This window comes from Vigna unguiculata, chromosome 1 (assembly GCF_037176805.1).
Source record: "Vigna unguiculata cultivar grain cowpea cultivar isolate G323 ecotype 2 chromosome 1, ASM3717680v1, whole genome shotgun sequence".
Lineage (NCBI taxonomy): Eukaryota > Viridiplantae > Streptophyta > Magnoliopsida > Fabales > Fabaceae > Vigna > Vigna unguiculata.
This window is the reverse complement of record NC_140792.1, coordinates 7,502,270-7,516,981: the sequence shown is the minus strand read 5'-3', so window position 1 is coordinate 7,516,981 and position 14,712 is coordinate 7,502,270. Positions and strand designations below refer to the sequence as shown.

The window sequence follows — 14,712 nt, the reverse complement described above, 5'->3', positions numbered from 1 at the left end:
ACCTCACCCGTCAATTTCCCTAACCTTGTGTTGTTTGTGCATATATCCCTATTCCCGAATTCATTCACGTTCGGTCAAATCGAATTTTAACTCATGATATACCCCTTTTCTTACTACTTGCTTTTTTAAGTCCTCCATCTCATATTCCACTTTCCATGTGTACAAATATAAATATATATTTAGATTCTCTTATTTATAGAATTTCATGAACAAGAGTTTGGTTGTGTGAATTAAACTATGGTACGAGGGAGTTTGGTTCATAAATTATTTATACGGTCAATACTATGTGGATGTATATGTAGGTATTAATTATTATGTTAAAGGAAAGGAAAAAAGAAAAATAAAAATTGTGGAGGATATAAGATGTAGTGAGGTATAGCTAACACAATGGCGTGAGAGAGTAGAAGAAAAGAAGAAAATTATGCGCAAGCTGTCTATATATATTATTGTTGATAAATAAAGTAATTAGGCATACTAATTAATTGTCGATATTATTATTAGAAACTATAAAACGGACCACACTTTATGATTAAATTAATCTCAGATCACTCATCACTCATCCACCAGCTGTCTTTTCTTGTCAATCATTAACATCCTCTTTTTATTTGATTTAGGTTATTCACAAAATTGATTTAGCAATTTGAACTTGCAGGAAATCGTTATTCAGAACATTGAGCTCCTAACTTAACTTTTGGACTTACGACCACACCTTTGATGAGGTAAATTTCCTAAATTGGCAAATTGATTTATTAATATGTTTTATTTTGTTGATAAGAGTTTTTCTATGTATCATTCTCCATTTCTTTCTAATAAATCTAGTCTCATTTTTTTTTTAATTTCTTTATTATAGTTGAATGATGCACTCTTTTATATGACAGACTATGAATATTCTTCAAAATCGAAGTTGGATGTATAATAGATTAATGCCTGATAGGAGGGGATATACTGATGCATTTGTACAAGGAGTAGATGATTTTGTGTCCTATGCATGTCAAGAAACGAATGTGTCAAATGGGAAAATAAGATGTCCTTGTTCTAAGTGCAAAAATTTGAAATTCTTCCATTTTGAAGAAGTTAAAGTTCATCTTTACAAAAACAGATTCATGCCTGAATATTGGTATCGGACATGTCATGGAGAAAGTGACCCAACTATTTGCGTAGATACTAGTCCTACTATATCTAGCTCACAAGAGAGACACCTCAATAAATATAAGAGCATGGTTTATGATGTTGTTGGTTTAGAGTATGAAATGGATCATGATCAAGAAATAGATGAATCTCCAAATATGGATGAGTCTCCAAATATAGAAGCCCAAAAATTTTATGAATTATTAGATGCGGCCCAAAAACCATTATGGCCTGGATGTAATAATCACACTGAATTATCTTTTGTTGTCAGATTCTTGACAATTAAATCAGAGGGAAACATGTCTCATAGATCATGTGATCAGACATTAGCTCTTATCAAAGAGACCCATCCTACAGATAATATTATTCCTAAAGATTTCTACAGGGTCAAAAAAATAGTCTCAAAACTTGGTTTAACTGCAAAAAAAATTGACTGTTGTGTTGATGGTTGTATGTTATTTTACACTATGGAAGATATGCCATTGAAAGAATGCAAATTTTGTCATAAACCACGTTTTCAAATGAAAGGTGTTGGTAGGGGTAAATACAAAGAGGTTCCTTTTAAGAGAATGCATTATTTGCCTCTTATTCCTAGGTTTAAGAGATTATATGCCTCTATGAGTTCTGCTCCACATATGAGGTGGCATTATGAAAATAGAAAAGAACCTGTGGTGTTGTGTCATCCGTCTGATGGTGAAGCTTGGAAACATTTTGATAAAATGTATCCTGAATTTGCATCTGAACCAAGAAACGTGAGGTTAGCTTTATCTTCTGATGGGTTTTCACCTTTCTATAACTCGACTCCACCTTATTCTTGTTGGCCGATAATTGTCACTCCTTATAATCTTCCTCCAGAGTTATGCATGGCAACTCCCTTTATGTTTTTGACATTGATCATCCCTGGGCCACATAGTCCGAAAGGTAAAATAGATGTGTATTTGCAACCATTGATTGACGAGTTAAAACAATTATGGACTGGAGTGTTGACATATGATATTTCGAAAAAAGAAAATTTTATCATGAAAGCTGCCTTAATGTGGACTATTAGTGATTTTCCTGCATATGGAATGTTGTCGGGTTGGAGTACATCGGGGAGATTAGCATGTCCATATTGTATGAACCAATCAAAGGCTTTTAAATTGAAAAATGGTAGAAAATTTTCTTGGTTTGATTCCCATCGTCAATTTTTGCCTATGGACCATTCATTTAGAAGAAGTAAGGATGCATTTTATAAAAATCGAATTGAAAAGTCTCAACCTCCACACCTTTTGTCTGGGAATGAATTATGGGAACAAATTTGTCTTTTTCCAAAAGTCACTGAAGTCAGTCCTTGTGTATGTGATGAACATGGTGAGTCTCATAATTGGACAAAACAAAGCATCTTTTGGGAGTTGCCTTATTGGAAAACCAATTTGATAAGACATAATCTTGATGTAATGCATATAGAGAAAAATGTATTTGATAATGTCTTTAACACTGTTATGGATATAAAAAATAAGACCAAAGATAATGTTAAGGCAAGAATAGACTTGAAGGAGTATTGTAAACGAAGGGACCTAGAACTACATATTCTGCCTAGTGGAAAAGTATTAAAGCCTAAAGCAAAGTTTGTTTTGTCCAACGAACAAAGAAGTTTTGTTTACAAGTGGATTAGTGAGTTAAAAATTCCATATGGGTATGCCTCAAATTTGTGTAGGTGTGTAAACCTAAATCAGAGGAAGTTGTTTGGGATGAAAACTCATGATTGCCATGTATTAATGGAGATGCTATTACCTATTGTTTTTCGTGCACTTCCCCATCAAGTGTGGAATCCTATAGCTGAATTAAGTAAGTTTTTTAAGGATTTGTGCTCTACAATATTCAGAGTGGATGATTTGTTATTAATGGAAAAGAACATCATCATTACAACATGTAAGTTGGAACGAATCTTTCCACCTAGATTTTTCAATTCCATGGAGCATCTACCTATTCATTTACCTTATGAAGCAAGAGTAGGAGGTCTTGTTCAATTACGATGGATGTATCCATTTGAGAGGTAATTGTTTATTTCATTTAATGTAAATAGAATTTATTTCTTATTTTTGAGTTTAGTAGTTAACAATATGATTTTGGATAGGTACTTGAATAGGTTGAAACGAATGGTTAGAAACAAATCCCATGTCGAAGGATCTATTTGTGAGGCATACTTAAGCATGGAGACTTCTCATTTCTGTTCATATTATTTTGAGCCACATGTCCAATCAATGAGAACTAAAGTTAGTCGAAATGATTTTGGAGGTCAAAGTGACAGGAGTCAGAAAACTTTATATGTTTTCAATTATATTGGTCGTCCAGCAGGAACTTGTAACAGTCGTTATTTGGATGAAAAAGAATTAGTTGTTGTGCATTTACATGTCTTGCTTAATTGTGAAGGAGTTCAACCATATATTGAGTAAGTAGTTTAAGATTATATCTCATTTATTTATTTTGTTAATAATTGCTTGTAATTCATATAAGAGTGTATACAATTACAGATACTTTGTGCAATATTTGGAAGCATCTATTCCAAATATAAATCGAACTGATATTGATAGGAGAATTGCGTCCGAATTTCCATTTTGGTTTCGAACATATGTAAGTATTCTACTATTTTCTCCTAACTAATCTTATTAATTTTTAAAATTAATGACATAGTGTTTGTTATTTATAGGTTCATGATAGAAATAACTTAGTACAAAATCAATATTTGCATCACTTGGCATGGGGCCCTCAAAAAAAGGTTCATACTTGGCCCATATACTTTGTCAATGGTTTCAAGTTTCACACGGAAGAATGGAGTATTGGTAAAAAAACAATCAATTGTGGAGTGTGTAAAGGATGATGGTGAAAAATACTACTATGGTATTATTAAAGAAATTATGCAAGTAGAATACTCAAGAGAACCAACCAAGCAATTAGTGGTATTTAACTGTGAGTGGTTTGATAATACCATTAATCATGGTATAAAAGTTCAGCCCCAATATGGCATAGTGGAGGTTAATTTTCATAGAAGATATTCAAATTTTGATCCTTTCATATTTGCCACAAATGCAATTCAAGTTACCTTATCCTGAAAAAATAAAAGAAAAGGTTGATTGGTGGGTTGTCATTAAAACCAAACCAAGATGTACAGTTGATGATCGATATACATTAGAAGTTGCTTACCAAGAATCAACAACTAATGTTAATATCACAACAAATGAGGAGCTACTTGTTCATTTGGTTGATGGAGAAGAGTATGAGGAACTAGATGAAGTAGATATGGCAGTTGTTGATAATTCAAAAGAAAGTAAGCAAATTGAAGAGGAAGAAGAGGAAGAAGAGGAAGAAGAAATTGTTTCTCAAAGTGAATTTGAGTATGATTCTGAAGATGATGAAACTCAAAATAAACTTGATGATGAATTTAATGGTAGCAATGATGATAGTGATGAGTAAATCACTTTCTTTTTGCTGGTGTAAAGGTGATGTTTCATTTGTATTTTTGTTGTTTTCTTTTCTATTTTGTTCCATTATGTTTTGTTGATTTCTATAATATCCAAATTATGTTTATTGCTAACTTTTGAGTTGTGGAAAAATATCCAAATTATGGTTATTGTAGATGTCAAACCAAGAGCATGGTAAAGAAGTTGCTTCTACAAGCCATTCGACCAAACGACATCCAAGACGTCCTTCACAATTTACTTGGAGTTCTCAACTTTTTGCTTTCCCATCCATTGGTTCATCATTTAGAAGAACTCATTTTGGATCTCGACCTTTGGCACAAAGAGCATTGAAATCAAATTCAAGGCCAAATGTTGATCAATCATTCAAAACATCTCAATTTGCACCTCCACCGTTAGTACATGGAGCATTGAATTCAAATTCAAAGCCAAATGTTAATGAATCATTCAAAACATCTCATTTTGCACCTCCACCTTTGGTACAAGGAGTGCAATCAACAAATCCAAATCCAACTCCTATGGATGGTAGACCTAATCTTGGATCAGATCTAACTAATTCCAAATCAGATGAAACTAGTTCTACAATAAATGCAACTAGTCCTGGATCAAATGAAACATTTGTTGCATCTGAGTTAAATTACAATGTTTTCAAGCCAATTTTAAACCTTGATGGACAAGGGTATACATATACTTTCAACAATTTATGGCTTATTTCAATACTTTATAAATATTATGACTTTATACATGTCATTTTGCAGATTCTTACCTTCACGCCTTGTAGCTAATTAGATTAGTGATATCCTCAAAAGTCATTATAATGAGCCATGGCCATCATGGAAGAAGATACCAATTAGACAAAGGGACTTGTGGTTTGGAGAGTTACTGGTTGTTTCATATAATTAACTTTGTTTAATTATATAGTTTAATTTTCATGTCTATATTAGTCTTACATATGGAAAACTTTGTTTCTTTATTGTAGAAGAGGTTTTCAATTTGTCCACCGGATCATAGATGGGCAAGAGGAAATTTTGAAATGTGAGGTGCTGTAATCATGAAAAGTAGTCTACAAAAGGCTCGAAAAATCAATACTAAGCCAAATTGGATTTTAGATAGCACATGGGATATATTGTGTCAGCATTGGGAATCTAAAGAATTTAAAATAAAAAGCATGACTGGAAAGGAAAATCGGGCTTCTAACTTTGGAAGTTTTGGAGGGTCTCTTCACACATGTGGCTCTATTACCACATCTCAACATAGATATAATATGGTAATTTGTTTGTTAACTACTTTCTTTTTATAAATATGCATAACTGTGTAAAATTTATTTTATTTTTGTAGGCAAAGATGAATGGAATGCCTCCAACATTAATAGAATTGTTTCGTCACACACACCAACGGCGTAAGGACAACTCTTGGATGGATGAAAAATCAGAGCAAGTAAATGTAATAAATCACACTTTTATGATCTTCATATTCATTTAGTTCAAAGGTTATTTCCACTATTGATATTCATTAATAAAATATATGATTGTAGCCATTCCAATATAGATACCTACATATGTTTATGCCTTAGTTTCAAACTAATGTTACTAGTTGCTTTGTTCAATTTGTTTCTTAGTATCATGGTAGGTTTATTTCTTGCATAAAAAGAAGAGTTATGTAGTGGACTCATATTTTTCTTACAATACATGAGTCTTAATATTACCAAGAAAAAGAAGAAAAAAAAATAGTTCATGGTCTCTGTTTCAGGCTCAAAAGATAGATACATTTACTGTCCAGCTTTGGCCCCTAGAACAAGCCTAGATTCACTATGTTTTTCGTGTCTTCCAACCGAAGAAGGCAGTGGGAAAGTTATCTGTCAGACGTGTATCTATTTCATTTCCATTTTCCAGGATTTGAACCATAAGGATTGCTGAATTTAAAAAGAACATGGTATTGTTAGGACACAGGGGAAGAAAAGTAGTTAGAGATGGTTAGGTGAAAGGAAATGATTAAGTGTGAAAGGAATTATTCAGATAATTAAAAAGTTTTAGGGGAAGAAACAACTCTCTGAGAAGGGGAAATCCTTGTGGGATAATTCTTTCTCTTGTTGTCGTTCAATAAATGCATTTCTAAATTCTCTCTTCTCTTTCATCGGTTCACACAATGTTCAAATAAAATATTTGACTATGGGATGCTATGGGCTTTTCAATATGAAATATTCCTGGTTAGTAGAGTAAATATGTAAGATGTTGAAGATAGAATTAGTCCAAAATCTCATAGTGAAGGAAAGACCATTAAAATCTAGTAAAGTAAAATGGTTAAGCTGTCATTATGTTTGATTTTTTTTTCTGATCTGTATATTTATTCCACAACTTTCTCCAATTTTGAGATTTTATTGATATTACATTCTTGATATTAGCTGATTACACATTAATTTAAGGCATGAGTTATGGACTGATTACAACACGAGTTATGTAGTTAAGAAGCAAAATTGAAACTAGATAATATTAAATTATTTGGAGTGCTTTATTGAAAATCCACACCAAAGATTGACCTTGTACAAAGACATATCTAGCTAGTGAGTTATAGAATAACTAATAGATTGAGACATGTGTCTAGCAGTGAGTCCCCTAATTGGTATAAATGGAATGCACTAGTGCTATGGCATAAACCATCTCTATTCATTGTTATATTTGTATTTTCTCTTGTCAAATATTAATGTAGGCATTTTTTAAAATTATGAACTAATCACAATGAAATTCTGTTCATGTATGCTTTTATGTTAATAGGCAGAATTTACATGAAAATTTGAAGAATTTACACAAAGTGCATCTACACAAGGAATTACTCCACCAAATGAATTAGATGTTTGGTGTGATGTAGTTGGAACCAAGAATGGGAGGATATATGGCCTTGGAATGGAATCTACTGTGATTAGAGGTTGGCCTTATTATCATGGCACATCTTCATCAAATGGATGGATTCAAAATCAAGAGCTTGAAAAACTTAAAAAACACCTTGAAGGAGTTAAGCAAGAAAGAGATGAACTTCGAATCAAAATTGTAAATATTGAGAGGTTGTTTGAGGAAAACAATGCAATGATTCGACAATGGATGAATAGTATTAATCGTCAATCCATGCCACTAAGTTTTGAGTAAACTCAAGAAGATGAAACACAACCACCTAGTTCTTGTCAAGGTAATTTTGTTTCATTATTCTCTCTCTCTCTCTCTCTCTCTATATATATATATATATATATATATATATTTTATTTATTTATTTATTTAAATTTCAATCTCTAATACTTTTTTTATGTTTTTTCACAGGTAGATAATGATTGGGTTTGAAGTAAATGTTGAAGGTGTTTTGAGAGGAACTATGACGACAAATAAAAAATTGTGCTTATAGGTTATATAACACAACTAATACTTTGGTTATTCTTACAACTCCAACATGAGTAAGAGATTATTTGTGTTTAATAACTATTGCACTTGAATTCATGAATGAACAGGGTATGTTATATATATAAAATGAAACTCTTGCTTCGATATGTTCATTTTTAGTTTTGTTAGATTTTTATTCCTTGCATAGAAGCATTTTCAATGATGGACTAGTGTTCCATTGACATGTCTGTGGTAGTGGTTTGGATTTTCTGCTTCATTATGTAACATACATACATATATGTTTCTAAATATATTACATTTTGATTCATATTAAGAATATATTGTTAAATATTTTTATTTTTATAATTGTAAAATATGAATTTAATGTGAGAAAATCAAACACGGTATAAATTCTTGAATTTATTATTAAATATTGTAATGAATAATTTAAATTATGGTAAAAATAAATTTTAGTTGTTGATATATTATTTTAATAATAATGATATCAAATTTAGAATTAAATATAAAATATGAAAGATTTTGTCGACAAATAAGAAAGTAGAAAATATTTAAAAACAAATTATCATTATTTAGACACCAATATAATGACCATTTTTTATCTTTATATATTTTTGGTAACTAAATTGGTTTTTATATAATATGGTCATTAAATTGGTTTCTATATAACATGGTTACTAAATTGGTTTGTAATAAAATGGTCATTAAATTGGTTTTAAATATTTCGTTACTAAATTGGTTTCTATACAATTGGTTGCTAAATTGGTTTTAACATAATTGGTTACTAAATTGGGTTCTAAATTAGAAACTAAATTAGTAGCTAATATTAGCTACCTATGTTTTAGCTACTTGTGACTATTGGACTCTAAATTGGTTACTAATTGAATTAGTGACTAATTTTATCATTTTAATGACCAATAATTTAGTTACTAAAACCAAGTTTTCTTGTAGTGAAAAAGAAACTAACGAGAAACTATAATGTCATGGAAGTTTTTTTCTCATTTATTATTTTACTATTTTTTAATATAAAAATGGTAAGAAACGGTCTAACCTCTTTACGTTAAAACTTTTTTATTTATTTTTTAATTTTTATTTTTTAATTAACATTGTTTTGAGTTTTTATTTTTGACTCCTATTTCTAAAAATTACTTAAACTCCTTCTTTAATTTTTTTAAACAAAATTTAAAGAAACTTTTTTAATTAATTTTATTATTGTTTTAAGACAATTTATTTTTACTCTTTTTTAATTAACACTTTTTTTATGTTTTGGAAACAATTTTATTTTTATTTACCCGGACGAAATTTGGTGTTGACCTCTATTTTCTTAGATTTTACTTGATGACATGAAAATTTAAGATTTTCATTTTATCAAAGTAAAAGATAAGAGAAGACAAAAACACTAATTTCATGCGGGTTCTAAAAAACCTTAAGAAACAATGATAAACAAGAACAACTAATTTAAATAGATACACCAATTCCATGAAGATAAGAAAATCAATAATCATCGTAGAGGGCCTTGATATAAACATAAAGAGATCAATAACCATTCCATCGGAGAGGGCATTGATATGAAAGAAATTCGATGACCATTGCCTCGTAGAGGGTCTCGATATGAACATAGAAAAATCATTAACCATTCCATTGGAGAGGCTTTTGATATAAAAGAGAATTGATGGTCATTGCCTCATAAAGGGCCTCAATATGAACATAAGGGGATCAATGGCCATTCCATTGGAGATGGCCTTGATATAAACAAAAGGAGATCAATGACCATTCCATCAGAGAGGGTCATTGATATGAAATAAAAAGGAGATCAATGGTCATTCCATCAGAGAGGACCCGTTGATATAAATAAAAAGGAGATCAATTATTATTCCATCGGAGAGGGTCGTTGATATAAACAAAAGGGAAATCAATGACCATTTCATCGGACAGGGCCTTGATATGAATATGGATTGTTTTTTTTTAAAGAAAACGAATGCATGCGTACATGTTATGCATGAATCACCTAAGACCTCTGTGTTTTCATTTTTTTCTTTTTTTTTCTTTTTTAGAGCTGAAGCTGTCAAAACCTTAATATGCTTGAATGTATGAATTTATGGTGCAAAATTTCCATAAAAATCCTATATATATTTGTTTGTCTCTTTTTTTGTCTTTTTATAATTTTTTTATTATTTTTAAGCTATAGAAATTAAGCTTTTAGACAATATGAAACCAAACTAAGTGGGCTAGTATGAAACTAGGCTTGTGGGCTAGTGTAAGAACTAGGCTTGGTGGCTAGTGTGAAAACTAGGCTTGTGGGCCAGTGTGAGAACTTGGCTTGGTGGCCAGTGTGGAAACTAGGCTTGGTCGCCAATGCGAGAACTGGGCTTGGGGGTCAATGTGGAAATTGGGCTTGGGGGATAGTGTGAAAATTGGGCTTGGTGGCCAGTGTAGTGGCTTGTGGGCCAACACGGAGCTAGGCTTTGGGGGCCAAACAAAACTGAGCTTGGAGGCCAAACAAAACTAGGCTTGAGGGCTAGACAAAACTAGGCTTGGGCTAGACAAAACTAGGCTTGGGCCTGAAAATACCGTGTTTGGGCTAGACAAAAGTAGGCTTTAAGGATATATAGGTCATTCATATGAATGAAGAGGACCATCAATTTGAAAAATGTCATGGGTAACTTTTGTAATATTAATTTTTTCTGAAAAAACCATTTGATTGAAGAAGCATATTGCATGATTATGTTGACTCATGTTATGATGATATGTGGACACATGTTATGATGATATGACATGTAAATGGTTATGCATGGTAGAATGCATGTTTATTATTTCAAACACAAGCGTAGGGATTAGAACCATGGTATGAACAAATGCATGATGAAAACCTTGTAATGCTTTGTCCTTTTGACTTTTTTTTATGCATGTCAAAATCAATTGTTCTATTTACAATCATCAAACTCGTTGTTATTTTGAATATTTCCTGAAAGTGAGGAATGTCCCACATCCTGAGGTGGTGGAGCTCCAAAGGTACATGAAGAGCTCCATGGGCAGCGGAAATGGATGAAGGAATGAAGGCAGGTTGGAAGGCACTTGCAAGCAATGGAAGGTGAAAGAGGTGATAGGATTTCCTAATCTATGCTAGCCTAAGGAAGGTGGCTAGAGGTAGAGAGAGGAAATCTCTAGAAAGTGGTGACTCTCAAAGGCAATAGAGGGAGGAGTGCTCTCAACTCAAGTTGCATCTATTGTATAAAATTTCAAGAGTGTCTACAAATGAGTGAAATTTTGGCTTTTATATGAAGCCATTTACACATGAGAAAGGAGAGCCATTGGATGGAGTGGGCGTTGATCTTGGCCCTTAGATCAAGCTTGGAGAAGGAGACAAGATCACGCCCCTTGGATGTTGGCTTAAAGAACAAGAAGGATTCTTAGCCTTTAGATGTGATGACCAACCTTAGTCAAACTATGAAGTACAAGAGCCTCCTTGTCTTGAACATCTCGGCCATGTATGAAGAGAATTGGGCCGAGCCCAATTTGAACCCATCCTATGTTCCTTTCATGTCTTATGTATTATTGGAAAGCAAAGCCCAAACAATGGCCCAATTTAAATCTACACTACTAGATTTACATGCACTTCTTCAAGTCTTTGTGATCTCTTTGGCCCATGTAAAGAATGTGAGAAGCCCATTGATTTTGTGATCATCTAATGCGAGGCCCTTTTGAATCTTTTTCATCATTGATCTTGTAATTGGGCCTTTTAATGGGCTTGGGCTTGGGCTTGAAGGTGCAATTGGGCTTGGTGGGGTCATATCATGAGGTGTAATGTTTAAAATGATTATTTTTTTTACTTTCTCTTTCACAACATTAGTGCACACGTGCTTGAATTCACAAGTGAGTGAAAGGCTAGAAACTTTGGAAAGTGTTTGAAGGAGATTGGGATAGTCATGTGGGCATGTCGTTCCTCACACACTCCTCAAAGGAGATGTAATTTGTGAATGTCAGGGTAAAATCATAAAAGACACAAAAAGTTGCCCCCATTTTTGCTTATTGGGAAAAGGGTATGGGAAATGGATCTATGAATGACAAGGTGAAAAAGATTCATGTGAGACCAACAAAGCTGCCCTAGTTTCATGGTATGGGTGTTATTCAGGAGAGGTAATGGATGTGGGAAGGATTGACTAAATGGATTGCCCCAATGGGGTTAATTTTCTTTCACTTACTTTGGCCAATTAGCAGGGAGTTCCCCTTTTCTTAAGAAAATATTTTTTCTTGTCATTTTTCATTTTTTGTTTCATTTATTCAATTTTTTACTTTCGTATTGTTAGCCATTTTTTCTTATTACAAAAATAAGCTTTATGCAAATCAGAACAATCATTATTCAATTTGTGTGGACTTTTTACTTGGCTTGTAATGTGGTTATGGGCTAAAAGGTTTTGAAAGAAAGGATATAAACGCCAAAATAATTTTTTTCCGTTTTTTTTTAAACAAGAGTTACCATCTAGTTATTGCATCAGCTATTTGTCAAGACTTTTGGAACTCTTTGCTTTTATTCAAATTTTATTTTCATTCTTTTTCATTTTCAATCACTTTGTGATTATTTTTGCTTTTTGGCTTTGTTTTTCCTTTGATGAATTCTATTTATTTAACTACAGAGTGCATTTTATGTGCATCTCAAGTTGACATGGGAACAATTTTAAAAGAAAAGTTTTTTTAACATAATGAGATAACAAGGGATATTTTACTTTGTTTGGATGAAGAAAAATGGTCACACATCATTTCAAATCTTGATTGCTTTACACTACAAGAAAAATTGGTATTACCGATGGTAGAAATTCGTCCATAATGACACAATTTCGTTGGTAAACTGGTATTACCGACGGACTACTGATGACCAGAAATCCATCAGAAAACACATCGTCGGTAAATACTTACCGATGGATGCTTGAGACTTGTCGATATTTATCGGCGGATTGTTTCTTTGCAAAAACTTTCAGTTATTACCAACGGATAAGTCTTTCGGTCACTACTGACAACCTAATTTGTTGAAAACTACACACGTTTATGTTTTGCTATACCCAATGGATTGATCCGTCGATAATTTTCGAAGGGTAGATCCGTCGGTAATTATCGAAGGATTGATCCGTCGATAATGGCAAAGCATAAACGTGTGTATTTTCTGACGGATTAGGCCGTCGGTAATCCATCGGTAAGTCAATAGTTGTTTCCAGCAGCATTTATTTATTTAATATTTCCCAATTACCAGCATACAAAAAACTCTAACACAATTCTAGCATTCCAAACAATTGCAGCATTCATTATACTCATGAAATTCCATCACACATGACATTTGTTGCACAAAACATACCCAATAATATGTAGGATAACATAACAATATATGTCAAGTTATACATGACCATGATACCAAGTAAAAACATAATAAAACGCAAGTTTATTAAGTACATCCTAAATGTGTTTCTTAAGGAAATGAAAAGCTAATAATCTTCATAATCCGGAAAAGATTCTTCATTGTGGTCCTCTTCATTATTTTGTTGTTGAGATTGTGGTTGAGGGATTTCAGATTTCTGTTGAGTAGGGTTTGGCTCTTGTGGTTGTGGTTGTGGCTGTGGTTGTTGTAGACGAGCCTAAGCATTAGGAGAGAGATATTGCAGGACTAGTGATTGAAAGGATCGAAACTCAGACCTCAATTGCTCATTTTCCTCCAGGTTGCGTGAAAGTTGATGCCTAATATTACTGAGGTCCTTAGTATTATAAGAGGAAGAAGTTGGTAGTTGATTGCTTTCATTTGAACCCGTATATTTTGAAACAAGTTGACCAGCCCCATAAAGTCTTCCTTTCTTTTTTCCTCCTACTATCTCAATCCAACACTTAGTCCTGATATTCTCATCTTGTGTAGGATCAGCAAAGGACTGCTCTTGAGTTCCATCAAGACATGAGGAAACCTCAGATCTAACTTGAGAAAGCCTAGTCTGAAATTCTTCCTGTAAGTAAAAGATGAACAATTATTATTGTGTGGTGGGATACATATATAAGTTTAAGAGTAAATAATATTGAACAATATAAGAGACTTACATTTGTCTTCCTAGACCTCTCATGCACATACTCGCCAGTACCTTTTCGTATATGTGTTTGTTGAAAGACTTCATCAAGAAACACATGTCGTCCCAACTCACGTGCCTGCAACAAAATATGTTGTAATGTTAGATTTGATATGATTTAAAACTCTAAAAATGTAGTTCAAATGTGACAAATACAAATAGTTAATGTGTATACCATACGAAGGGCATGCTCGTGAGTGGTAATGGATCCACCTGTGTGTAGGGCCCCACCCGTTTCAGAAGCCCTATTCTTTTTTGCTGCAATACATTTGCTGCGATAACTTGGAGAATTCCAATGTTCTAACAGCCTTGTCCACACATCATTAGGAATCCATTATGGCCTTTCTCTAGCCATTCTAGCGTCTCTAAACAACTCAGAAAGACGATGAGAAGCTCTGCTATTGAAATTTCTCTTAATTTCAATTTCATGCTCTGGTGCCCACTGAACTCTCCTCTATAACAACACAATTTAAACATATAATACATTATAAGTATATTAAGCACGGAGTAGTAATTAACAACTTAATTTACCTATATAATAACTTAGAACAGATTACCTTGAATCGTTGCTAGAAAATATCCTTGTCTTTTTCAGGTATTGCTCCCCATGATGGCCAAGGATTAAGAAATTGTTGCTTGATTGTC

General features: G+C 32.8%; 1 protein-coding gene and 2 pseudogenes across 2 annotated transcripts; 2 read left to right on the top strand and 1 right to left on the bottom strand.

Moving 5' to 3' along the window:
* Nucleotides 1–771: 771 nt before the first annotated feature.
* On the top strand, nt 772–3,822 carry LOC114187751 (uncharacterized). Its single transcript, XM_085673374.1, has 2 exons — nt 772–3,163; nt 3,245–3,822. Exons 1-2 carry the CDS (start codon nt 882–884, stop codon nt 3,561–3,563), a joined length of 2,601 nt encoding a protein of 866 aa, XP_085529500.1. The 5' UTR covers nt 772–881; the 3' UTR covers nt 3,564–3,822.
* Nucleotides 3,823–4,618: 796 nt separating this feature from the next.
* LOC146888674 (uncharacterized) lies at nt 4,619–6,502 on the top strand (annotated as a pseudogene). The gene is made up of 5 exons (XR_014984183.1): nt 4,619–5,265; nt 5,345–5,474; nt 5,569–5,853; nt 5,925–6,023; nt 6,479–6,502. The product of XR_014984183.1 is annotated as an uncharacterized LOC146888674 (transcript).
* A 7,091-nt stretch (nt 6,503–13,593) lies between these two features.
* On the bottom strand, nt 13,594–14,434 carry LOC146888673 (uncharacterized; annotated as a pseudogene).
* Between the last annotated feature and the right edge of the window lie 278 nt (nt 14,435–14,712).

Excerpts from the sequence above, each read along its gene's own strand:
- LOC114187751 (XM_085673374.1), top strand. The coding sequence starts at position 882 with ATGAATATTCTTCAAAATCGAAGTTGGATGTATAATAGATTAATGCCT. Across the intron at positions 3,164-3,244 it reads TGGATGTATCCATTTGAGAG|GTACTTGAATAGGTTGAAAC; the intron begins GTAATTGTTTAT and ends GATTTTGGATAG.